Source organism: Portunus trituberculatus, chromosome 43, assembly GCF_017591435.1.
Source record: "Portunus trituberculatus isolate SZX2019 chromosome 43, ASM1759143v1, whole genome shotgun sequence".
NCBI classification, from domain to species: Eukaryota; Metazoa; Arthropoda; class Malacostraca; order Decapoda; family Portunidae; genus Portunus; species Portunus trituberculatus.
Genome location: NC_059297.1, coordinates 21554190 through 21582011, shown reverse-complemented (window position 1 = coordinate 21582011; position 27822 = coordinate 21554190). Strand labels below are relative to the sequence as shown.

Here is a 27822-nt window from a genome sequence, read left to right as displayed (position 1 = left end):
TGGAATTCAATGTGGACAAAAGCCATGTCATGGAAATGGGAAAGAGTGAAAGACGACCAGTGGGAATCTATAAGATGGGAGATGGAGTAGAACTGGAGAAAGTAAAAAAGGAAAAGGATTTGGGAGTGACGATGGAAGAAAATAATCAACCGGTAAGCCATATTGATAAAATTTTCAGAGACATATAATTTGCTAAGGAATATTGGAATAGCATTTCACTACATGGACAAAGAAATGATGAAGAAACTGACAAGTACTATAATAAGACCCAGATTGGAATATGCAGGAGTAGTGTGGACCCCCCATAAAAAGAAACACATAAGGAAGCTAGAAAGACTACAAAAAATGGCTACAAGAATGGTTCCAGAATTTGAAGGGATGATATATGAGGAGAGACTAAAGGCTATGGATCTACCAACCCTGGAACAGAGAAGGGAGAGAGGGGATCTGATACAAGTTTATAAATTGATCAATGGAATGGACAAAGTGGATAATGAGAATCTGATCCTGAGAAAAGAATATGACATTCGAAGCACAAGATCGCATAGTAAAAAGCTGAGGAAGGGAAGATGTCTAATATAAAAAAAATATAGTTTCCCACAAAGATGTGTTGAGACTTGGAACAGTTTGAGTGAAGAAGTGGTGTCAGCAACGAGTGTGCAGAGTTTTAAAGAAAAATTGGTTTAAGTGTAGATATGGAGACGGGGCCACACGAGCATAAAGCCCAGGCCCTGTATAAATACAACTAGGTAAATACACACACACACACACACACACACACACACACACACACACACACACTTGTGTTTGCACACAACCACACCATACATCTACTGTCATCACAGAGGAACTACTCTGTTTTGAGTTAAGCAGCACTTTCTCCACATTTATAAGCACACAGCTGTGTTCATAAGGTACTGCCCACAAGAATTTTGGAAGCAATAGAAATAACCTAGAGACACATAATGAAGTTGATGGAACTGATATTTCCTCACACACCACATCAGTCACTGAATTCTACTTCTTTTACAGGATCTGAGTAAGACAATGCAAGACATTCATTATAACAAGTCTAATTTCATTTTACTATTCTAGAAAATATGAATATTTCTAACTACAATGAAATGAAAAGACAAATATTGCAGTATACAATATAAAAAAACTTTTTCTCACTTTAAAAAGCAGCATTACATAAAAATATATTTCAAGCTAGATAAGGAATAAACAGCTAGATTGTATAGTACATACAGTAAATTTTCCAGTTTGGTGTTTTTTTCTTTTTTTTTTTCTATGGCACTGGTACCCTCTATAGGATTTAATAGTCAGCCTCCTGTATTTGTGATTGGATTAGTTGGATGATTCCCATCCATGGTGATGCATACTGATTTTTAGTGTGAAGTCTTTGCAAAGTTTGGTGGAATTAAAGTCAATGTCAAATTTCAAATACCTTCCCCTCCACCCTTCAGTTTTGGAGCCAAAGTATTACACTCATGATGAATTTATATGATAAAGGAAAAGAAATGTTTTCACTTCATTATTCGAAAAGTAAAAAAAAAAAAAAAAAAATGTGAAGAATAAGAAAAGGATGGATAGGCTTGGTGCACACTATTCACAATAATATCATCTTTGACACTAATTAACCATAACATATTTTTTCCAGTAATAAGATAAAGCTAGAATGGAAAAATATGAAAAACTGAGCCACACTAATTGTTGAGAACTAGTTGAGTTGGAGAGGCAAGCCTGGGTATTTAGTGATAATTTCTGCAATTATCATTCACCAAACTGGAGATTTTATTGCATGAGGGAAATAAGAATCAATCACCAAGTGACAGTGAATGTAATGCTGATGTGCAGTATTTACAGCTCACCTTGCAAAAGTTGAGTGAGTACAGGGACACCATAGCTCACCTGAGTACTGGGAGTCTGTGGAGGAGTTGGTGCTCTGTAGGACACAGCTGTAGCATGGCCAGTTGGGGCAGGGCCAGGTGGGGAGCTGTACATTCCTCCAGACACACCCTGCATGCCACCCACTGCCTGGTACACTCCCCCACCTGGTAAGCCACTTGCTGTGTAGTAACCTAAGCTGCTCCCCATCCTGTGGGATAAGAAATAATGAATACACCCTTGTTAAAAATAAAGAAGATGAGGTAGTTATATGTAATGTTATGTTTGTATATGAAGCATGAATGAGAAATAAGTGGAACTGAGATCGCTGGAAGGAGACTAGTGAGAAGATAAAAAAAACCTGAAGACAATGTCTGGAAGATGTAAAAAGGATGAGTATCAGGAAAAATATTATCTATGACTGGAAATGATGGAAGAGACTTATTAGCAGCCCAACTCTGTGAATGAAAATAAGGACAATGATAAAGACCATGTTTAGAAGAATGTAAGTTTTTTGTGCCTTACTCTATAATACACAAAAAAGTACACTTGAAGTTATGATGTTCCCCAAAGGTTTCTTTTTTAAATTAGTGAGTACCAATATAAATAAAATATGCTGGAAGTCATCAGCAAACAGAGAAGGAACTGAGTTTGAACAAAAGATGATGTTGATGAACATAAAAAATTATTAAGAGTACAAGGGGGCTTGGCAAAAAGACTATAATCCTTTCTCAAAGGAACAGGCCCACAATGCCACATCAGCAATTATCTATCATAGCAAATATTATGAAAGGTTTTTATTTAAAATAAATTCTATAGAATGAGAGGCAGCTTATAAAAAGAAATAGTCCAGTTCAGTGCAAAAAGAACTAGACATATAATAGCCATAAAGAATTCAACAAATTGCAGAACCACCGTGGTACAGTGGAACTATGCGTGCTTTGGGGTCCGAGGGGTCTCCAAGTGCACGGGTTCGAATCCTCTCCACGGTCCGAGTGTAGGTCGGGCTTCCTCACTCGGGGCAATGGTCTCCTAGCGGGTGGGCTTTGAGATAGGAGATATCCCAAAAAAGTATCCCCTTTAGCCCATAAATTCCCGTGAAAAGCCCACATGGTATAGAAAAAAAAAAAAAAAAAAAAAAAAGCCTGTTTAATAATTTTTCTACACTTTTGTCCTTTTACTAATATTCACGTGCCTTACTGACTTAATGTTGTTTTTTAACATCAAGATTTTTGCCATTTTGTTTTACTTCCATTTTTGGCAGAGTCACAACTTTTCATGAAAATCTGTAAGTGCACAGTGTAAAAATATTACAAAGATGCCACAAAATGAAAATCAGAAATGACTTATTTATAAGGATTGTTGATTAAGTAATCATGGATTACAGGGATAGATTCAGAAATCAAATGAGATAGTTAGATATGAGTGTTGAGAGGAGGGAAGACAGGTATGAATGACTGCTATCTGGTAGAAGGAGAGTTGAGAGTAAGCATAAAATGGGTGACAAGGTGACACTATTACTACTGTCATCATTATTATCATTATGAGGCTATTCATATCCATGTATAAAGTTTATAGAAAATAGGAATTTCTTATTATGTAATCTTCCACTTCACATGTAGTTCATGTTACACTAATGTAAATGCTTCTTTAAAAGAAGTGCAGTACATAAAAATCTAAGGTATAATAATACCTATAAACACTGCAGTACAATAACTCACTGTGGAAAGGTGGTGGTTGTGGTAGAGGGTGTGATGGTGTACTGATGGAGACTGGTGGGTACTGGCTGTCCTGGAGGGAGAGGAGCACTAAGGCCAGATCCTGTCGGTGCTGAAGGCAGCTGGTAGTAGTATGTGGTGCCCCCGGCCTCTTGCCCACTGCCTGTCCCACTTACGCTTCCAGCGGCAGGGTAGGTGACCACAGTATAGCCCCCTGGAAGGTAGCCACCACCTGACACATAACAGAGGGAACAACTCTAACAATGGTTCTTCCTCAATTCTACAGAGCCACTGCCTGACAGTATCTTTGTGTGTGTAACTTGACATAGCAGACAAATCAACTGCTGTTACTTTCATCAGATCAAGATACAGACAAGAGAGAACAAGAGATCTAACTAGTACACAGATTGAAATGCCAGTTACTTACACTCAGTGCACATGTTGGTCCCAAAGACTTACCTGGTGGGAGAGCTGGGTTGTGCTCCATGGAGGGGTGATGAGCAGTAGGAGGTCCAGGGGCTGCTGGCACACCCCCAGTCAGAGGAGGCACAGCTGGCACTGCAGGTATCCCCTGTACTTGCTGCATTCCAGTTGGCTGTACCCCTGTTGGGCCCTGTACACCTGCAGGAGGCTGTACTGGAGCCATCTGATACTGAGGGTACACATATTTGAGGGAGCCATTCAGATTGCCTACACTCCCTGCTGGCATGTAGTACACGGGCTGAAATATGAAATGTGGATATCTGACTATTAGAATGTTCACAACATGTAAAACAGTATTTAATCTTTTACTCCCTCTTTTCTCAATCCTCTTTCACAAGGTAGCATTATCATGTACACAGCAAGCTGACAAGCTCTGTGAGATGGGTTAGCAGAAATATGGCACCCACACATGTACACCCACAATCACACCTACATGGATTCCCTCACATCTTAACATCTCTATCTTTAGGAGAGAGAAGACTGACATTTAAAAGCCATATTCCACAAATATCAAATGTCCAAAGCATCTGTCCATATAAGAGCCTGACAGTAAAAAAAAAGTTTATTCCTAAAAGTAATATTAAAGTACATTTCCATTTCCTACATTTGATCTGATAAACTAATCCATCCTGATTGCTACCAAGCCTTCTGTACATGCTCCCAATCTTGTTATCATCATTTACACATTTACAGCTACTCTTCATTAATCCCTGTAAGGAATGACCACTTCCTTGCTTCACAGGTAACCTACTTGCACTCTCTTCACACTATTCATCAATCCTACTTTTAACTTCACCAAAAATCTATACAGCATCATTAGAAAATTGCAGAATTACCTGTGTATAATGTTGTCTGGGCACCACATAGCTCTGAGGACCAGGACCAGGAGCAGGTGCAGCAGTCACCTGACCTGCAACCAAGTCTCCTGCTGCCTCATTTCCACTGGGTCCACTTAAGCAAAGGGCTCTCATGTGGCTGGCCACCTCGCTTACATGGCCCTCCTGAAGAACATGAAGATAAATACCCTGTCATCTGTTTTATTTTACTCAGGATACCATAATTAATTTCTTTTATAATCAAAGTGTTTGTAATTTGCTGTAGTTACTAATCGTTTACTCTAACCTATATGATTAGCAATAGATTGTTCAATAAAATTTTGAAAATGTGTATATTATTGTTGTACATACTTCTTAAGTTTTCTTTCTTCTGAATTCACTGGTATTGCCTGTTGATATTCAGAGTGGATACATGGTAACAAGCTACTAGAACCCTTTTATACACCATATAGAACTATTTTCCAATTATCTAACTCATTATTCTGACAAAACTTTACAGATCCTCACAAACAGTTCAGTAAAGTACAAAAATAATATTATTCAATAGTTGAAGCTTCAACTCACAAATAGCAAGCCGCAGCTCACGCTGTAGAAACTTAATAATTTCTCTTAAAGCTAGCTCACACACTGAGGAACTTTGCTACATCACTGCACTTGAACTGATGTATATAATGAACTAATATCTAGTTTTCTTATAATTTTTCTATACAATCTTTCATCTTAAAACAATAAAAATTATTCTGAGAACTTTTTTGTGATGATAAGAGCATACTACAGGTATGACCACTGGAACCTTATTAACCCAATCTACAAGTTAAGGACATATGGTAAGAGAAGGATTACAAACCACTTCTTAATAATTTTATCATATCCATAAAAAACTTGCATGACTTGAAAGACTTTATCTCAAAATGATAATGATGATGATGATGATAATGATAAAGAGAAGGAGGAAGAATGATTTATAACAAAATCATCCTAAACCAATAATCCTTTTTCTAATTATGAATGTTATCAATAAAATACTTTCCATTTCCTTTATGGAAGGCACTTAATACAGAGCACATTAAATACATTGAAAGCTTGGCTTAGCACAAACTAAAAGTCCACTCACTCTTATCTCACTCACCTGAGAGTATGACCTGGTCTCAAGTGGGTAGTACTGTGGGTATATCACTTGGGGTGTATGCTGAGATGGCCCCTCACCCCCACCACCTCCAGAAGAAGCTGTCACCTCAGGCTCCCTCACCTCCCCACTTGACACACTACCACTCACAACACCTGGAAACATCAACAACTTCATGAAGAGAATAATAAATCATAGATACAGAAGCAAATGGAAGTCTCATGAAAACTCATATTAGTATCTGTCAGAGCCTCCCACTTTTCCAATGCATAATGTCGGAAGCACCTCATTTTCAATGGGTCCAGATGCAGTGCAGAAGTAATGAGAGCAATGGAGAGAACAGTTTAACAGTATAAATTGAAGGTTAGATTAGATCAAGGATGTTGGGCATATTCTCAAGACAGTCAGGAATATGGCCAGAATTTTGAGATACTCTTGCCTATTGAAAATATGATTTTTTAACCACCTTAGTTGGTGAAATATGATGACAGGCATAGCTAGAGGTGAACAGTATCATCACAATCTTAGTATTATCTCATTTTGTTCACTTTAAGCTCACTTTGCACAGGCTCAGGAGAAGAGTGCTGTAGACTGAGTTGTTTGCTTGGTGGGCTGCGAAGGGTGGTAGAGGCAGACGGGGGAAGATCATGGGATGTAGTTGGAGACACAGCAGGTACCTGAGTCACACAGGTGGTGAGGCTTCCACTGGAAGTACCTGTGAACAAACTTAATCATGAAGGCTTTCCATACACCTGAGATGCTCTAACAAAAACATTCAAAATAGATTCTTATCATCTAAAGCTAAGGAAATATTCAAAATAAAATATATTGAAGATGTAAGTTACAGTGATGGGAAAGAAATATGAATATTGAAGCCTGTAGTGGCAGAAAGGAGAGACTTAAAGGGATACTTAGTTGACACTTGATGGATTTTATATAGAATGCCTAAATATGAGACTCAAGAACAGAGTGAGTAAACTCATCATATCAGAAAAATTATTGAAGAGCTACAAATTTAGTGAGAGAAAAAAAAACTCAAGTTTCAAGAAAAATGCCAACATTAACAATGAAAAAAAAAAAATAATGAATGAAGAAAAGACACATCTATGCTATGCAGTGTATAACTGAGAAGAAACACATAAAAAAATGTAGATATAGTTTCATGGTATTAATTAAACAATAAGGTCAAAGTACTCAGTAAACAGATACAGGTAGACCTTGATTTACGAATGAGTTATGTTTCTGGAAAACTGTTCATAAATCAAGCCTTTTTTCTCCATAAACTTCCATTTTATAAGGCGACATACGTTCCTGCTCACGTCCCTAGAATGTCACATAACGCAAGAAAGATACACTGTACAAAATGTACTTATGACATATTAAAAACATTAATTTGTATAATAATAGATAATGCAAATACATACAGTACATAAATATAATGCTAGTACTTACAAAACATAAGAAGCTGAAAGACTGGAGATGGCAGGGTAACTGTGTTGTTGCGAGGGGTTACTAGGTTGACGGTGGTGTTGACATGGAGTAGGCTTGTAGGGAATCTGCATCATCATCATCATCTTAGAGAGTTGAAGGGAGGGTGGCTCCTGATAAGTCTGGAAAGTCATCAGCTGTAGCAGCAGTGGGTGAGGCTGATGTAGCAGCAGAGGTTGAGGCGTCTGCCGGAGCAGAAGTAACACTGAAGAAAGATGTCAGTCTTGTTTGTCTTGCTTGATGCACTTTCTCCTGATACAGCTATTTGTAGGCAGCAAGGGCATATTGAATGTTGCGTTCTAACTTTAAACTTCTTTCACGACTGGGGTCATTATCAACAATTTTTTGCATGCCACTTTCTATTTCGATGAAAGCCTCAGCTAAAATCTTGCGAGTGAGATGGTGCTGTCGAGTGGTGTCTTCCTCCTCTGCTGCTGCTGCTTCCTCCTCTACTGCTCGTTCCTGTTCTATGGCAATGAGTTCTTCGTTGGTAAGTTCTTGTTCATGTGAGGTTAATAGTTCACTGACATCTTCTTCATCAACTTCTTCCATCTCTGCTTTATGAGCAAGATTGACAACCTCGGTAACCACAGGACGCACCTGAGGGAAACCAGTGAAGTTGTGGACACACTCGGGCCATATTTTCTTCCACACCGCATTCATTGATGATTCTTTTACTTCATTCCATGACTCTGCAATGATGTCAATCCCATCCTTGATATCAAACTGCTTCCAAAATTGTGTAATGGAGAGACTTTTATCAGTGTCCACAGCTTCAATCATCTTTTTGAATGTGCGCCTCAAATAATAAGCCTTAAATGTGGCGATTATTCCTTGATCCATCGGCTGAAGTAAAGCCGTGGTGTTTTTCGGTAAGAACTCAACACGAACGTTCTCTGACAGGTCTGAGAGGTTTGTGGGATGGCAAGGAGCATTATCTACCAATAGTAGTGCTTTATGTGCCAAGTTTTTTTGATGGCAGTACCTTTCCACGACTGGACAAAAATGATCAGTGAACCAGCCCTGAAATGTGTGACTCTTCATCCAACCCTTCTTACTAGACCGAAAAATCACAGGCAAACTCGCTTTGGCATGCCCTTTAAGAGCTCTAGGGTTTTCAGAGTGGTGAATTAACACAGGCTTCAACTTAAAGTCACCCGCAGCATTGCCACCGAAAAGCAAGGACACACAATCTTTGGACGCTTTGTGACCAGGAGCCTTCTTTTCATTCCTAGAGATCACTGTTTTCATAGGCATCCGCTTCCAATATAGTCCTGTTTCATCCACATTGAACACTTGTTGGGCAGTGTATCCCCCTTCTGCTACGATGTCAAGAAAAACAGGAAGATAATCAGACGCAGCTGCTTTGTCAGCAGACGCAGCCTCTCCCATCTGCTTGATGCTGTGAAGGTTGAAGCGGTTTAAAATTGTTCAACCACCCTTTAATGGCATTAAATGGTGGATGAGAAACACTACCACTGGATCCTGCAGTTTCAGTATCCTTCACAAGCAAGTCTTCATATAATGAGAGAGCCTTTTCCTGAATGGCTTTGTTAGTCATGGGTGAGTCATCCCAGCTGCACATGTCATCCACCCACAAAGACAAACAGCCTCTCCATGTCTTCCATTATAGCAGGCCGGTGTTTCGTCACTATTTTTGCACTGAGAGGGGTCATATTCTTTGCACTAGCAATGATTTTATCTTTGTCTTTCCGGATAGTAACCACAGTTGTCACAGCCATGTCAAATAAACTAGCTATGTCCTTCACTTGCATTCCTTCTTCAAATTTTTTCAATATAGCAAGCTTTGTTTCAAGTGTAACCACTTTCCTGGCTTTCTTGGATTTATGCCAGGCTTTGGAGACATAGTGCACTGTAATATGCACTTAAAAAGCTAACGAAAGAAATGCTTCACTTGATCACTACGAGCGCCGGTGGTGGAGGTAGACTAGACTGACGTGATCAAATCCTGTCATGGGTAGCGGCGGCGGTTGATAATAAAAGTCGCTGAAAATTTGAAAAAGCTACAAAATGTTTTTATTCGTAAGTTCGAATTTCATATTTGTAAATTGAGTCAAAGGAAAAAAATTTGTTATTCAAAACTTGAAATTTTCATAAATCAAGCCTTCGTAAATCAAGGTCCACCTGTATTCTGAGTAACTTGTAAGACTACTCTGTCAAGTACTGAAAACATAATGCAATTACTGATGTGGAAATATAAGCATTTCAATATCTGTTATATATATATATATATATATATATATATATATATATATATATATATATATATATATATATATATATATATATATATATAATCACAAACATTAACAAACTATACAGTATTTATAACACTGCTGCTTCTCCTCACACACACACACACACACACACACACACACACACACACACACACACACACACACACACACACACACACACACAGCCCGATAGCTCAGTAGTTAGAGCGCTGGCTTCACAAGCCAGAGGAACGGGGTTCAATTCCCCGGCCAGGTGGAGATATTTGGGTGTGTCTCCTCACGTAGCCCTGTTCACCTAGCAGTGAGTAGGTATGGGATGTAAATCGAGGAGTTGTGACCTTGTTGTCCCGGTGTGTGGTGTGTGCCTGGTCTCAGGCCTATCTGAAGATCGGAAATAATGAGCTCTGAGCTCGTTCCGTAGGGTAACGTCTGGCTGTCTTGTCAGAGACTGCAGCAGATCAAACAGTGAATTACACACACACACACACACACACACACACACACACACACACACACACACACACACACACACACACACACACATATATATATATATATATATATATATATATATATATATATATATATATATATATATATATATATATATATATATATATATATATATATATATATATATATATATATATATATATATATATATATATATATATATATATATATATATATATATATATATATATATATATATGAAGACATGTTTATAAATACTGTATAGTTTGTTAATGTTTGTGGTTTCTCAGCATTATCTCACAGCAAATATCAATCTTATATCCTTAAGATTTATCTCACCTGAGGGCTGGCTTGAGGTTTCCTTGTCAGAGACGGATTCTTTTTCCTGGGATGGTGTGACACCTGAGCTACTGCTGCTGACCCCGGGGCTCAGCTGAGGTGGGTTATTGGGATCAAAGCGATAAACTGATCCATCAGAGTTCATGTATGGCTGGCCACTCTGAGAACAAAAAACATCATGAGGAAACCAGAAACCACTCACTATGTAAAGCACACCAAATAACAGTACTGTACCTAACGGCTACTATGTGTAATAGTTTTTAATATGAGAAAAACAGAGCAAGAGAAATTTTCAAATAGTTCTCATACATGGAGATTCTTGTACATGTATTGTGTATGGTATAATTGGAGAGAGAGAGAGAGAGAGAGAGAGAGAGAGAGAGAGAGAGAGAGAGAGAGAGAGAGAGAGAGAGAGAGAGAGAGAGAGAGAGAGAGAGAGAGAGAGAAAATTAAACAATTAAGTAGTATTTATTTAGCAGAAAAACAGAAATAGAGATACAGATATGATATAAGTGTTCTGTATCACTGCAACTATACCAAGACTATCATGACATTAAATGACATTAAATGAAAGCTGGGTCATTATTTTGTGTTAGGGACCAAACCTTCCTACACCTTAAAGTCCTACCTGCTTCATTTTTCTTCCATGGTGTACTTTGGGGAGGACTTACCTGGGGATTGATCAGCATTGCCCCAGGAGGTACTGCTTCCATGTCTGTCACTGCCCACATCACTGCTTGACTGTCTCCCTCACCTCCCCAAACCTGCAACATGAACTTAGGTTACGAGAAAGGCAGAAAAACTTTTTGGTTACAGAAAAAAAAAATTATTGTAGTTTTGTCTAAACTATCAAACTGTTTCCTTCACTTTTCTCATACCTTTAAGATTACTTTTTGTCACATGAGAAGAAGAGAAATATGAAAAGACTGCTATTTCTAATATCATCTTGGTTCTAGAAAAGAACAAAAAAAAAGTTTCTCACATAACACTACTCAGGTAAGATTCATCCACATTTGTCATTAAACATTTAACATAAATAACCATGAAGATTCGATTTGATTCCAAAAAAAGTTCATGGTTAGCTGGCCTGTGACTCAGTAGTTATTAGTCATCAGGAATTTCAAAAATCTTGGAATGAAGTACCTTATATTCAAACTTACCTAGGAGCTCAAAATTCTACAAGTACAAAACTTGTTTGAAAAGAAGACTGAGCAACTATAATAGAAATACCAATACTTTATATACTTAGCTGATATCCATTCTGAATCAGGACAAACCAACATGCCTAATCCTATTGTAAGAATGCTCACCTGGCCTGGAGCAGAGTGTTGGTGCTGACTGGTGGTAGGGGAGGGAGTAGTGGAAAGGGTGTTAGACACATTGGTCGAGCTGGTGTCTTGTCTTTGGGACTTATAGCCTGAACTCATACTCTGGTCACTTATTCTGCTGCTGGTGGAGTCTGGTGAAGAGATAAAAACACAAGAACATAAGAGAAGTTGTAAATAATCTGCAGGTCTGCATATGCTAACCTATAATTCTGTCAATAAATTAATTTCATCTGTCTCAGCAATAACAATGAGATTAATTAACATATTCAATTATCTAGCAATCAATTTAAAAAGAATTTCTTCCTATCTTTTCAATCAAGTTCCCATGATATGGGTAACATACATAATGCTTTTTAACTTCATCACAAAAATCAATCAAGTTATTTACAAATAATAAAATAAAATTAATGAATAGTTGTGGATGGCACTAAATTCTATAACATTGGCTACTTACTCTAAAATACTTTTAACTAAACTTTACCTTGTTTACTTAATCTGGAGGAGATGTTGCTGGATACGGAATCTCCGCGTGGTAGTACAGTCACACCACCACTGTAGCCACCAAAGCTGTGAGACTTGAATACAGGCGGCCGCAGAGATCTGGGGTGAAGGGTGTCTCGGCTCTCAAACGACTCTACTTTAGGCAATCTTCCTGGTCTAAGGCAAAAAAAGACAAAAAAAATAATGCTAAAGGCCAACATAACAAGCTACCTATATAAAATGTGGCTAATCAGACTTGTCAGAGAGTAAAATCTATGTGATAAATAAAGAAAGACTAAACATACAGTCAAAACAAGTTACCTATCTGTTATATAAAAACTATTAATATCCTACATCATCTCATTCACTTAACAGCATAATGTCCCCGGTCTTTCTATTACCAATCTATCAGCACATCCTGACAGTATTTCCACACAACATGAATATTCACCTCAGCTTATGATTGTCATGGTGGTGCTTTCGATGTGATGTTTCAGAGTCCATGAAGGTCCAGTGGCGCGTCTCATGCCAACGTGAGTCATCCTGAGAATTCCGGCGAGAGTCATGACTCCTTACAGGGGAATCACCCAGACCATCAGCAGAGGACAGGGACTGTGAAAGACAAAATCCTCATATTAAAATTAATGAAATAAGAAGCATGTGTGTGTGTGTGTGTGTGTGTGTGTGTGTGTGTGTGTGTGTGTGTGTGTGTGTGTGTGTGTGTGTGTGTGTGTGTGTGTGTGTGTGTGTGTGTGTTTTATTGCATATTCCCTTGATTACAGTATGCAACATTTAAATCAAACCTGTGCTTCTTTGCCATCATATCTATTTTACTATGATTCAATTGTAAACACATGAATGCAGTGAAAACATAACAAACAAAATGAATGTGAAAAGTTATCACAGAAAAATGGTGGTGTATGGTATTACTTGGCAGCCACAAACAGAAAAAGAGGATATAGTGTTACCATGAACAGTATACATATGCATGATGCTCTTAAGCCTCAATTACTTTACCAAAGAAGCTGGAAAGTCAAATGAACTATGAGAAAGATAAAAAGAAAGTAGGTAATGTAAGCAAAAGACAAATTAATAATAACGAACATTGCTTTATAACCTATTCAATATTGCAATCTAGGATCTTCCTAACTGAGAAAATGAAACTGTAGCTTGTGAATGTCAATCAAGAAAAGGCAGCCAATCCCACAGATAACTCAAAACTCAGTGGTAGGTTAGCTTCTTGCCCTTGTGAAAGATATGCATTGGTTATAAATCAAAAGTTTAAGTAAATGATGCAAAAAAGGATGAGTTTTATGAAAATGCAGATTGAGTTAGGATTAAGGCCTTAGAAATCAATATTAGGTAACAGAATTCATAAAAAAAAATGGCCATGTTATCACAATAATATTGTATGGAATAGAAAGAATAGTTCATAAAAATATTTGAAAAAAGCAGAATCCTGAGAATATTTTGGGCACTAGACACTTACATAAACCATTGTAAAGTGCATAATGATATATGAATATTAAATGAGATAAGAGATCATACAAAACCCCACAAAGAAAATGTTATCTCTATGCATACAAAAATCATACAGTAAGTTGATTGACTTAATAACCTTTATGAAGACATAGAACACATACAGGAGTTAAATACTTAGTCAGCTATTTTCAAAGCAGGTTCACAGAATAAATTAAAATGTTATAGAAGTTATAAATTGTGTTCAACCAACCTGACTTTCTTTTCTTTCATGTTATACAGGCACATCATCTGACAGCTACTAAGGGAGTAAATATTATGTGTATATGACAAGTGGATAGCAATAAGGATGTGCAGTGGTTCAAGAGATAATGTAAGACTAAATGGCACAGAACTGAAGGGTTTGTGGAAAATGTGTACCAAGGACCAATGACTGGTCACTTATTTTATAAAAAAACACACAAAGCATTAACACCACACTTGAGGACAACACTGCCCTGGGTATTGTTTAATGTGCTTTCATCCCATTTGCGAATTGCTACAAAGTTAAAGAAATGTGGATAATGGAAATGGAATAGAATTAGCAAGATTGAGAGTAAACAGATGCAAAATTAAGATGAAGGAAGGCAGTGTAGATACTGTGCCAGCATCACACAGGAAGTGATGCAACATGCAAGATGGGTGCAGGTGATAATTTAGTCCTGTAAATAACATTTGTACACAATGCATTACAGCCAGAAGGGTTATTATGATTGCAACATTCATCTGCATGGCTTGGCACACTTTTACAGAAAAAAGATTACAGAACAGTTTTAGGCTGACAAGGAACCTTTCACATTATCTGACTCATGGCTGATTGAAATCATTAGAGGCATAAAGATTATATGAAACAATCACAAGATTGGTCCACAACAGAGTTTGTGGCTGAGCAGACAGTAGAGGACACACATCCACTCTGGGCATGAGAAATGAATAGCTGAGATAGACCTACATAATAAAATTGAGAAGGCCATTTCATTTGCTCATTTTGTTGGGATCATCTTGCTACACTTATACTATCATTCTTTATCCTCTCTCTCTCTTCATATCACTAAATTGATCCTTCTAATACTAAATGAGTAAAACCATCCATATACCCTCTATTATTTCTAGTATTCACACTACCTATATGAATAATACTCTTTAGATGAGTTCCCCATCTTGCCACAAGAAACTTAACATTTTCTGCAACCACTATTCACTGAGCAGCACAATCTCTGTTATTTTCTCTCGAAGAAATAGCAGTGATTACAAGGATATGAATAAAGTTGTTTGGGATATGAGAAACAGTTTTCAAACTATTGAGATTAATCAGACAGCTAATAATATGGTTCCATGAATGTTCCAACCTGTTCTTGCTTAAAATATCAGCTGCTACATTAGATCAAAGTAAATATTTTCATGGTGACTGTCTTCATAGAAAATTTTCTGTCCAAATAATTATAATTGAAACAACAGTAGTTATAGTGCTCACTTAAAAAATAAAGAAGACCAGGTTAGCACTACTGGTTTGATGTGCTCATCTATGGAGGGAGTGCATCATCAATGTCACTCTGTCAATGAGAAGACTTAACAGAGCTGCCAAATAGTGGCAACAGTGCTAGTGCTTTTCCATTCCATGGAAGGATATTTAGCAATATCACCAAAGATGCACTCTCTTTCCAAATGGATGTGTGCAACAGGCAGTGTGAGCCAGCATGGCAATATTCCCTGCTATTACAACACTGTTAATGTCTCATGTACAAAGAAATATTTGGAAAAATATTAATGTGTCAGAAGCAACACATTATGAAAGTGGTGCTTCACATTAGAAATGTTGGATTTTATGCTACAAAATGAAGAAAGCTGTGGCAATGACACTGCTACAAAACTATGCTGATAAGACAGGTCAAGTATATGGTGAATGGTGAGTACTGTATTGTGATGCAGTGAAGGAGAGACAATGCATGGTGTGCTATGTTGGTGAGGCTAAACCTCTCACCTTCACTGACTATAAGCACACACTGTGTTGGTATACACGTGTTTGTTTAGCAGAATACAACAATATTCTTTTTAATATACTAGGGTGAACTAAGGTAAATCTGAAGATCCTTGATGTTTTTTGAGATATCAATTTAAGTTGATATATAATTACTTATTAGTGTTCATTTAGAGTTAGGGAAATTTTAAAGTGCCTGCATTGTAACATGATTAATTACTGTTCTATGGTAAGTGCATACACATATGCACTCACACACAGGCACGCACACACACACACACACACACACACACACACACACACACACACACACACACACATTCATACATCAATAAAATGACAAGCTTCCATAAATAAATGTGTGCAAAATTATATTCTCAGTAGCTACTGTTATATAAATAAAGCAAGAAAAGGCCCAGAGCAATAAATTGTGATCTGAGTTCATTCACACTAAAACTACAGTGCTTCAAGTGTGGACAGAAGCGTGGAGAATTTCATCATGAAATGTTTTTGTGATCAGTAAGCACGTGAAATTAGTCTGCTTGATTTGAAAGGTGTAATTACAGTGATAAATTTAACAAGTATTTGGTAAAACCTCATAGCAGTGATAAAAAAAAAATTAAAAAATTCTGAAGAGAGTCAATATCAATTGTTAGATATATATGAACAAGTTTTTAATGCATTACAGAAAATGATATATTTCTGACCATGCTTTTTGTGTATATCCAGTGTTTATCCACTACCTTTTTATACACACAGCTAGATAAGCAATAAGAATTGTGCCTTCACAGTAATTCATCAGAGGCATTATTGTATAGGCGCAGTTTGTACCAATCATAAATTAAAGAGTGTTGAGAAAATATATATATTCTTGCTCTCAGAAGAGGCCTTGAAATACAGATTAAATTTTCTCTACAAAACTATCGTTCCCCATCATTTCTGTCAAGATTCAGAGTGGGTCTACAAGAGTCAAGAGACCTGGCAGGAGGGGCTACCAGATATTCACTTTCACTAGCGGATAAGTCTCTTACCTCCTGACTGAATATTCTCTTCCTTACTTTCTCATACTCTTCTTCCCGCTCCTCGAAACTCTTGCTCCTCCTGGACTCTGAGCTGAATTGTCTATCTAGGGACTAAAAACAGAACAAATATTACTGCGCAGCCATTCAAACTTTTGTCTTTTAATCACCTACATCTTTTGCGTCTAGCTTCTAAAGATACATAAGCCTCTACTTCCCACACTTAAACACACAAATTGATCTCTGATCAAACCACACTCACTATCACACTAGTTTTGTCACATCTCTAGACCACTTTTCTATACAGAAAGTTAAATTTTGAAGGTCTTTCATGAGAGCAAGAATAGTGCACTTTTCAATTTTCCACGTCACACAGTTGTTGGAGAGTGTCTTTGTCAAGCCGTAAGTCACAACACATACTAACAGAGTACAAGAAATCCCTGCTATGTAATTGTATTGCATTCAACACTCAATCACAGAGTGATTCCTCTAATAATTTATACAATACACTAATCAATTAAATCAATGCATGTTACAAGACTTGGCTAATCCCAAAACATAAAATAACAAAAATATTTGTCCCTAAAAAGATATCATATTAAAAACATAAACATATACTATCTTTATTTTCTATGTTAAAATATATACATTTGTGAGAAGAAAAGCAGACAGTAAAGCATATGAAGGCCTCAGTCTCTGGTGGAGTCTTCAAGGAATGGAGAAGTTAGTAAATGCTTACACCAAACACTGAAAACATGTAGAGTCTTGCTGTCATCCTCAGATTTTTCTCATGGATAGAAAAGTTTACATGATTGCATATTAGATGACAAACACTGGATAAATTACCTAAAATCTTGAAATCTTTACACACTTGGACACTTTCACTTTCAAGTCTAAATCTAAGAAGCATTCTTGTAATGGAAAAACATTACAAAAATAACCATCTCATTTGATAAAAAATCACCAAACTGGCAACACTAACATGCAAAAGATAAAGAAAAACAGTAATGGGATCAAGAGAACAAATCACTGTATATTTGTATGTGGACACACCAGAAACTTCTATAGATTGGTATTAAAGGAATCACTAAAAATAAGTACTATAGTATAACATTACAACCTTAACATAGCTAAGATACATAATTTACTGCAAAGTTAAAGATGGATAGCATGTAGCACATTAAAATTGTTAGAATATTAGATGAAAGAAGTAGATTATGTATCCTTGGCTGGTAATATTTTCATTACTGTATAATTTCTCTGATGGCTTCCTTACTTTGGGAGTGTTCCCCAAGCAGGCAGCACAGCAAAAGTGCCTCCACCTCCCCATATCCAATCATTATCTACACATCAAAGAGTGTATCAATCAAACTAGCTTTTCTTCCTTGCTTGTTAGTCACTTTGCCATGTGAAGGAAAGGGGAAGTGGTAATAAAAGAAGTGATCAGATGTGGAATAATAAAAATGACAAATGTATTCTATTCAGAAGAAAATGTAAAATGGGTGAATGGAATGATAGGATCAGAGACAGGACTAAAACAATAAATATAAATGTACACTTTCACCATTGCCACTCCAATGTATTCCCAGCCATAGAAATCACATTAGAATACTAAAAACTGAATGAAATTTTTAATTAATGAAAGTTTCATATTTATAATACTCGGCAGCATATTCATTATACGTACATGATGCATGTGAGACAAATAAACTACAACAAGACTGCTGTGTGTGTGCATGTGTGTGTGTGTGTGTGTGTGTGTGTGTGTGTGTGTGTGTGTGTGTGTGTGTGTGTGTGTGTGTGTGTGTGTGTGTGTGTGTGTGTATTTACCTAGTTGTATTTACCTAGTTGTAGTTTTACAGGGCCTGGGCTTTATGCTTGTGTAGCCCCGTCTCCATATCTACACTTATCCAATCTTACTTTAAAAGTATGCACACTCATTGCAGACACTACTGTACTTCTTCATTCAAACTGTTCTACGTCTCAATACATTTTTGCAGGAAACTAAACTTTTTAATATCTCTTATGTGTGTGTGTGTGTGTGTGTGTGTGTGTGTGTGTGTGTGTGTGTGTGTGTGTGTGTGTGTGTGTGTGTGTGTGTGTGTGTGTGTGTGTGTGTGTGTGTGTGTGTGTGTGTGTGTGTGTGTATTCACCTAGTTGTATTCACCTAGTTGTAATTTTACAGGGCCTGGGTATCATACTCGTGTGGCCCCGTCTCCATATCTACACACATCCAACTTTCCTTTAAAACTATGCACACTCCTTGCTGACACCACCTCCTCACTCAAACCATTCTCCACTTCATCCAGTCCATTCAACAGTTTATAAACCTGTATTAAATCTCCTCTTTCTCTTCTTTGTTCCAAGGTAGGCAAATTCATTTCTTTTAATCTCTCCTCATAGGTCATTTCTGCCAATTCCGGAACCATTTTTGTTGCCATTCTCTGCAATCTCTCCAACTTCCTTATATGCTTCTTTTTATAAGGGGACCAAACCACTCCAGCATATTCCAATCTTGGTCTAATTACCATACTAATTAATTTCTTCATCATATCTTTATCCATATAATGGAAGGCTAATCCAATATTTTTTATCAAATTATACGTTTCTCCAAACATCTTATCAATATGAGCCTCAAACTGCCCATGGTCTTGTATTATCACTCCCAAATCCTTTTCCTTTTCCACCTTTTTCAACACTACTTCTTCACCCATCTTATATGACCCTCTTGGCCGTCTTCCACTCTTTCCCATCTCCATCACAGACTTTTGCTCAGATTAAATTCCATTTGCCACATTATATGTTCACTGTGTGATCTGCTGCAGTCTCTGACGAGACAGCCAGACGTTACCCTACGGAACGAGCTCAGAGCTCATTATTTCCGATCTTGGGATAGGCCTCAGACTAGGCACACACCACACACCGGGACAACAAGGTCACAACTCCTCAATTTACATCCCGTACCTACTCACTGCTAGGTGAACAGGGGCTACACGTCAAAGGAGACACACCCAAATATCTCCACCCGGCCGGGAATCGAACCCGGTCATCTGGCTTGTGAAGCCAGCGCCTAACCACTGAGCTACCGGGTGTGTGTGTGTGTGTGTGTGTGTGTGTGTGTGTGTGTGTGTGTGTGTGTGTGTGTGTGTGTGTGTGTGTGTGTGTGTGTGTGTGTGTGTGTGTGTAACCTAACCTACTTGTATTTACCTAAATATTTTGTATAGGATTCAAGCAGGATTCATAGTGTCCTGTCTCCATTTCTCCATTTATCTAGTTTTTCTTTAAAGTTATGCACATTATGTGCTGTAACAGCTTCATCATGTGTGTGTGTGTGTGTGTGTGTGTGTGTGTGTGTGTGTGTGTGTGTGTGTGTGTGTGTGTGTGTGTGTGTGTGTGTGTGTGTGTGTGTGTGTGTGTGTGTGTGTGTGTGTGTGTGTGTGTGTGTGTGTGTGTGTGTGTGTGTGTGTGTGTGTGTGTGTGTGTGTGTGTGTGTGTGTGTGTGTGTGTGTGTGTGTGTGTGTGTGTGTGTGTTTATTAACATTACCTGGATGTGGTGAAGATACTACCATACCTCAATAATTTATAGAAATACACTAGAGAAATATTATTATACTAAGTATTGAGAAGGTCCAGTATTGGGAATCAGAACAAGTATGCCTTCCCTAACCTGTACAGGTCAACACAGCACTGTATAAAGCAAGAAATACATATTTTCAGGACATCAACATATTGTTTAAAAAATGAGTAGGTAGTTTGTTAAAAGTTACTGATGAAGAAAACAATAAAAAGATTGGATTGAAGACTTACTTGTTGAGAGCAACTCTACTAAGGCTACTAGAAAAGTTACCTCAAAATGTCAACACTGATTTGTACAGTCTGTACTTTCTATAATATTTATCTAAGAAAAATTAAGTAAAATTTGGTCCATGCAACATTAAAGTCATCAAAATATGGTAATCATGTAGATAAGATACACATACACAAAGCAGACATTAAAATTTTGTCTACTGCAATATTCATAAAGTTAACAAAATTTATATGATACACAGAGATTATGAAAAAAAAAAAAAAAAAAATCCAGATCATCATTCCATCACAGCTAAAGTCATCATGTGCAAGAAGAATCAAGAGCTGGAATTTACAAAAAAAAAAAAAAAAAATGTAAACATAAGTGTACACTATGAAGAGCAAAGATTCAAAGATCATTCATCATGAAAGTACAATTACACAGCCTGAGAGACATGTAAAATCACAAAACAGATTGAAGAACAGATGTAAACATGTGCTGAGGAAAGTGTCAGGTAGGGAGATGTGATGTTCAATGGCATGTGAACACAACTCAATTAAAAGTTAAAAAAAATTATAAAAGAAAATCTTGTTTTGAGATATACAAGGAAATTCATCATATATATATATATATAGAGAGAGAGAGAGAGAGAGAGAGAGAGAGAGAGAGAGAGAGAGAGAGAGAGAGAGAGAGAGAGAGAGAGAGAGAGAGAGAGAGAGAGAGAGAGAGAGAGAGAGAGAGAGAGAGAGAGAGAGAGAGAGAGAGAGAGAGAGAGAGAGAGAATGTACAGAAATTCAATTCAAAGATGAGAGGATAATGAATAAAATGTTCTTTGGAGCTATCAAATGAAAATACTACTACACAATTATGGATATACCTTGGGCTGATTTACATAAACATTATTAATTATCTATACACAGTCACTTTTCATTTACTTTCACACATGTAACTACATTTCAAGGATTCATTTTTCATTATAAGCATATGAATGCAATATTTAAGAGAGTATACAGTGCACACTGACTCAGCCCAGTATTCTTGATATATACCAGTACACATATGTACATTTTCTGTACTGCAGTTTCACTGAAAGCCAATAATTACTGCTCATAAATATCTGATCACCCATTACCAGCATGACTTCAGAGATTCAGCACTCTAAGCCTGGACAGGCAAATTCAGTGTGATGATTTACATCAGTCACTTATGTAGTCTGAATGCATATCATCTTCACATGATGAAGATTCCAATAATCTTGCAAAAACTGTCTGTTCAAAGAAATACATTTCTCAAACTGGACATAAGAAAAGTTAAACAAGTCAGAACCACCCTTAACATCATATCCAACAGACCATTCACAACATTATCTTTCAATGTGTACAAACTTGTGCCATAATAACTTCATATTCCCTTTACATTATGTCATAGAAATAAATGAAAAAAAAAAAAAAATGAAAGCAAGAAGCTGGGATTCTCTTCCAAATAAATATTTACTTTCTTAAGTGAACTTGCTACTAAAACGTCATCTGTCATGTGATAAGAGAAACAAGTGACATTTCTCCTCTTTCAAAGCTTCAAATTTTAGAATAACTTTACTTATTCTAGCACAGCAATAAAAAGTTAAATATGAAAATGATAAATGCATCAACTAAAGATGAATTAATAAAGTATAAAGAACACAATAAATGTTAAGATGACGTGCACTTAGCAAACAATGGAAAAGGGAGAGGAAACTCACCTTATAATTGGAGCCATCATCAAAAGAGGAAGAGTCTCGCTTGAGAATGGATCTCTTGGGCTCATCTGGCACCAGTAGGTCATCTCGGCAGTGGTCCCGGAATCGGGTCTCAGGAAGGCGGGTGTTGCGTGTGCGATTGACAATGACTGCAGTGCCAGCCTGGTCCACATTGTGCTCCAGGCCAAAGAAGGCAGCACAACGATGCACAAGCATGCGCTGGTAGGAGGACATGGGCGGGAACTTGTGGTGTGTCCGTCTGTGGTGGGGTGATAATGAGACACAGACTGAGTATGGCTGCCATGATAGTCTCAATGGTTTATATATATATATATATATATATATATATATATATATATATATATATATATATATATATATATATATATATATATATATATATATATATATATATATATATATATATATATATATATATATATATATATATATATATATATATATATATATATATATATATATATATATATATATATATATATATATATATATATATATATATATATATATATATATATATATATATATATATATATATATATATATATATATATATATATATATATATATATATATATATATATATATATATATATATATATATATATATATATATATATATATATATATATATATATATATATATATATATATATATATATATATATATATATATATATATATATATATATATATATATATATATATATATATATATATATATTCTATTGAGTAATTTTGTTTACTAAATCCATTCCAATACTAATGACTTTTGATAACTGAATATCAAATAAGGAGAGAACAGTACAAAACTCTACCATCATTTCAACTATTCCATTTCCAATATATATTGAAAATCTATATATTCACCTACAGTTTATAAACAACATTACCAAAAGCAGGAAATACAAAGGACCTAACAATTTTGATAGCAATCTATCCTATCTATAGTAGGTCCAATGGAATACCACAAGATGAGGAGCACTCACTTTGAATCCTTCACTAGACTGACTAATTCATGCTCAATTTTCAAGAGCATCATTCTGTCTTTTTGGTTCTTGTGTAACGTCTGGATGATGAACTGCTGCAAGTCCACACCACTGCTGTCTGTGTATTCCATAGAGGAGTCTGAGGAAATAAAAGAAGAAAACAAGCTTATAAAGAACCAGTTTAGTTTTTCTTGCTAAATTCTATACAGTTTAGCATCTATCACTTATTCTTCTTTATTACAAATGATCTTAGAGGTAATGATTCCTGGGCTTTCACATTAATAGTACACACAAGTTTCTGAATAAGTTAAACGTTGAGATCAAGACCACCAATACCAGAATTCTTTCAATATACTATTTTTTACTTTTTGCAAAAACTCACTGGTATAAATGAAGCTTACATTGAGAATTGAAACCTGGTATTTGGCAGGGAATGATATGCCTAAATAAATTAGTTAATTAATCAAAATGTATAACTCAAATAACTCAAATAATGAATAATAATAACAATCATAAAAATACTACTACTACTACTACTACTACTACTACTAACAATAATAATAACAAATAAGAAGGATAGCTCACCTCTTGACAGACATGGTGAGGAGCCATCAAAGGAGCCCTGGGAGGAGCCTTGATGCTTGATGCGCCTTCGGTTTCCTCCGCTGGCAGTGACGGTAAGGGTGTTGCCTCCGCCTGAGCTAGTGCAAGGGTGGGAAGATGTTGGCGGCCCTTCCAGCAGCTCAGGTGGGGGTGATGAGTCTTCCCTCATGGCATGGCTCCGCTGCAGCCGCTTGGGCTTCTCACCGTGGTGCTGTGGCAGGCAATAAACACCAAAAGTTATAATGCAACAAGTATATATTTTCATAAGCCAAATACTAAATATACATAGCTCTGTACTTCTGTTCATCCTTCTTTTCTTTCTTTTCATAATGATCCAGAACTTTATAAGAGGCAGCAAAAAATAATAAAGCAGGTATATATCTTTCCTGAAAGGAAAAAAATTAAACATATGTAACACCACACTTCTCTTCATCCTTCCATTTTCTTCTTTTCCAAAGCAGTACAGAACTCTATAATAGACAGCAAAAAATCTATAGCCCAAAGTAATGGTAAAGTAAATCTACTGATGTACAGTACATATCACAATGCCACCACACCCCTGTAATCCTCTGTCTTCACTGTTACCACCTCACAGCTACAAGGGATCTACATATAGCCATAGAGACCAAAGGTACTACAAAGAGCTCCAAAATGATCTTGAGCTCTAACAACCATTAAGGTCTCAACATCTAAAAAAAACTGTACTGTACTTTGTTTCCAGCAAGACCCTCTAACAGTGAATTTATTTGTGATTCATACAAATTTCTCAGGATTTATATGGAATGCCTGTTAATGTTTACTATTTGTCCTTGTCAGTAATTCGTGACACGACTACATGTTGTGGTAGTACACTCCCTGAACTCTACATTTGTCATTTTTTGGGGGGTGACTGGCTATTATTGACTTGTATGTATTGATGCTTTTGAAAATCAACAAATCGCATCAGTAAATAAGTTGTATTAGGTTTTGATTAGGTTAGGTTGGGTTAGGTTTAGGGTAGGTTAGATGAGGTCTAGGTCAGGTTAATTTAGTTTGTTTTGGTTTAGTTGGCAGGGAAAACAGAAATAGACCAAATTTCGTATTTAAAAAAGTCTAAGGGGACAACCAGCCACACCTGGCAAATGAAGGACCTATTGTAAATTTTTACCTGAAGTGCCCAAAGGAAGCATTACAAAACACTCCTCAGATCAATTTCTTGGTGTTTCTTTGAAGTATCTAAACGAAATAAAACACTCAGTGATAAAACACGACACAGGAACAGTACACGGGCCTCACCCTGTGCCTGGCTGAGGTGACCAGAGGGACTTCTTTATCTGAGTCTGTGGAACGTTGGTGGTGGAGCTCCAAGGACTTTGAGCGTCCTGGTCCTTGAGCTCCATGGCCCTGCCCCGATCCATGTCCGGGGCCGCAGTGATTGGACCCGCCATGACTACAGTTCATTCCCCCACCACCACCACCTCCGCCAGGCCCGGGCCCGTGTGGGGAACCGTTGTGGTGGTGAGTGAAGGAGGCAGAAGGGGAAGGTGGAGAGATCCCCCGGCCTCCTGGTGGCGTAGGGGGTGGGGTGTGGGAGTGTGGTTGGTTGGGTGGGCTGTCAGGCAGCATGTCCCCCCCATCCTCCACACCCTCATCACATTCGTCGTCCAACAGAGACACCTGAAGGAGGAAGAACATTTGTGATGAGATTAATCCCATATAAACAAATACATTGTGTGTGTGTGTGTGTGTGTGTGTGTGTGTGTCATTGTTGGGCACAAACACAAGCACAGAAGAAAATTTCCCACTTCATAGCTCTCTCTCTCTCTCTCTCTCTCTCTCTCTCTCTCTCTCCACACACACACACACACACACACACACACACACAAGAATATGACTACGTCCCTACATAGGAAAATCATACATTATACAAAAAATGGACGCAATGCACCTTCTGAATGCATCAGACCAAATGCACCGTCATTCCCAGCATTCTAGTCTGAATGCACCCTTTAAATTAATACACGCACCATACAGTGAGTCATTATTATTCGCACCATACAGTGAGTCATTATTATTCTTTATTACAATTTTACAATGCTGTACTGCCTTGCCACACAACTAAAAAGTATGATTACGATACATTATCAATTATTGTTCACCAGCTTTATACACTACACATGAAAAGTGGTATGTGGCACATTGGAACACTATACCAAGGATTGATACATTCATGCAGTGGTGCATTCGGGTAGTGGTGAATTCAGACAATAATACCATTGTACTATTCATGAAACACAATCCAAGCACATTCAGTCATCGAGTCATCATAATAAATTATGATGAATTTTAGGAGGCAGCAAAATAAAAGAGAAACTCCCCTCTCCTTGTCTGATACGGTGAGAGGGGGAGATATGAATAGAAGAGGCTAGCCAGACATCACCAACAATCGCCTCAAAACGGGATGATGCGCACTCACATGAACAACTACCGTCAACAAATGGTTACACAAGCAATAATCTGTGGGTCTGGAACGGTTAATAAAAATTATCTGCCATTCGCACAAATCGCAATCAGCACAGCCCCCTGAAATGAATTGTGTACGAAGAGCGGGGTTCCACTGTACTAAAACTCAAGAAAGCTTTATGCATGAACAAAGTGTGTGTGTGTGTGTGTGTGTGTGTGTGTGTGTGTGTGTGTGTGTGTGTGTGTGTGTGTGTGTGTGTGTGTGTGTGTGTGTGTGTGTGTGTGCTTAGCTAATTGTATTTACTTAGTTGTGTTTTACTGGAAAAGAGCTGTTTGTGCTGTCTTGTCTTCATATCTATAAGCATCCAACTTAGCTTTAAATTCATGGATATTCTCAGACATTCCTACACATACAACACATTTTCTAACCTAACGAGAGAGAGAGAGAGAGAGAGAGAGAGAGAGAGAGAGAGAGAGAGAGAGAGAGAGAGAGAGAGAGAGAGAGAGAGAGAGAGAGAGAGAGAGAACAAAGACAGACAAGCAGACTAAACAGGTGAATACTACAGTGTGAGGAAGAATGAAGCAGGCAACACGTAGATGAGAGAGTCCGTGTTCTGCTCCAAGTGATTTCTCCTCTTTAACAGCCTTGCTCTGTACCCAACCCAGCCAGCATCACCTGTCTCAGCACCCTCTCTCCCTCACTCACTCCCTTTACCTCCATACTACGTACAATGCCATGGCCAAGACTTTCCCTCCTCCTTCACCTCCATCACATCTTTCCAATCTCTGTTACTTTCCCACCTGATACACTTCACGCAATGGAAGCACAGGTGGGAATGAATGAAAGGTAAATAATTTCAAGAATAAATGCGACGAAAGAACAGGTTTGAGAGAGAGAGAGAGAGAGAGAGAGAGAGAGAGAGAGAGAGAGAGAGAGAGAGAGAGAGAGAGAGAGAGAGAGAGAGAGAGAGAGAGAGAGAGAGAGAGAGAGAGAATAATACCAAATATAACACAGTGCTAACCAGAAGGGGAAAAACAAGAGACTACACCAAGAATATCTTCAATAAAAATTAAAAGAAAAACGAAACTGGAAAAAAGGTGGTGAGGAAAAACAAAACAAAGGCAACAGAAGGTGTGGGAGGTTTCTGCAAAGGACCACCTCACCCACCCACTCGCTCACTTGTTAAAGATTCACATCCATAATCAGCTAAATACAGACACTTCAGTCTATTTGTGGCACCTCTCCCGGAATGGCAGAGGTCAAGGCAGGCATGGCGGAGGCTTTTGCAGCTGACAGACACCACACCATCATG

General features: G+C 37.4%; 1 protein-coding gene across 13 annotated transcripts in view; it reads right to left on the bottom strand.

Annotated features, from left to right (window-relative positions):
- LOC123518352 (cAMP-regulated phosphoprotein 21-like) overlaps window positions 1–27822 on the bottom strand; it is a 163984-nt gene that overhangs the window by 14347 nt on the left and 121815 nt on the right. For 10 of the 13 annotated variants that reach the window (XM_045279122.1, XM_045279133.1, XM_045279125.1 and 7 more), the window contains 16 exons: window positions 25343–25723; window positions 24050–24278; window positions 23465–23603; window positions 22458–22713; window positions 16945–17046; window positions 12869–13029; window positions 12419–12594; window positions 11920–12068; window positions 11281–11373; window positions 10610–10769; window positions 6610–6765; window positions 6054–6205; window positions 4925–5089; window positions 4065–4326; window positions 3609–3837; window positions 1912–2098 (listed from right to left, as the gene is read on the bottom strand). In XM_045279122.1, coding sequence (XP_045135057.1) covers window positions 1912–2098; window positions 3609–3837; window positions 4065–4326; window positions 4925–5089; window positions 6054–6205; window positions 6610–6765; window positions 10610–10769; window positions 11281–11373; window positions 11920–12068; window positions 12419–12594; window positions 12869–13029; window positions 16945–17046; window positions 22458–22713; window positions 23465–23603; window positions 24050–24278; window positions 25343–25723 — 2997 coding nt within the window. The remainder of the gene's footprint in view (window positions 1–1911; window positions 2099–3608; window positions 3838–4064; window positions 4327–4924; window positions 5090–6053; window positions 6206–6609; window positions 6766–10609; window positions 10770–11280; window positions 11374–11919; window positions 12069–12418; window positions 12595–12868; window positions 13030–16944; window positions 17047–22457; window positions 22714–23464; window positions 23604–24049; window positions 24279–25342; window positions 25724–27822) is intronic. The other 3 variants (XM_045279127.1, XM_045279121.1, XM_045279129.1) reach the window with 3 other exon arrangements.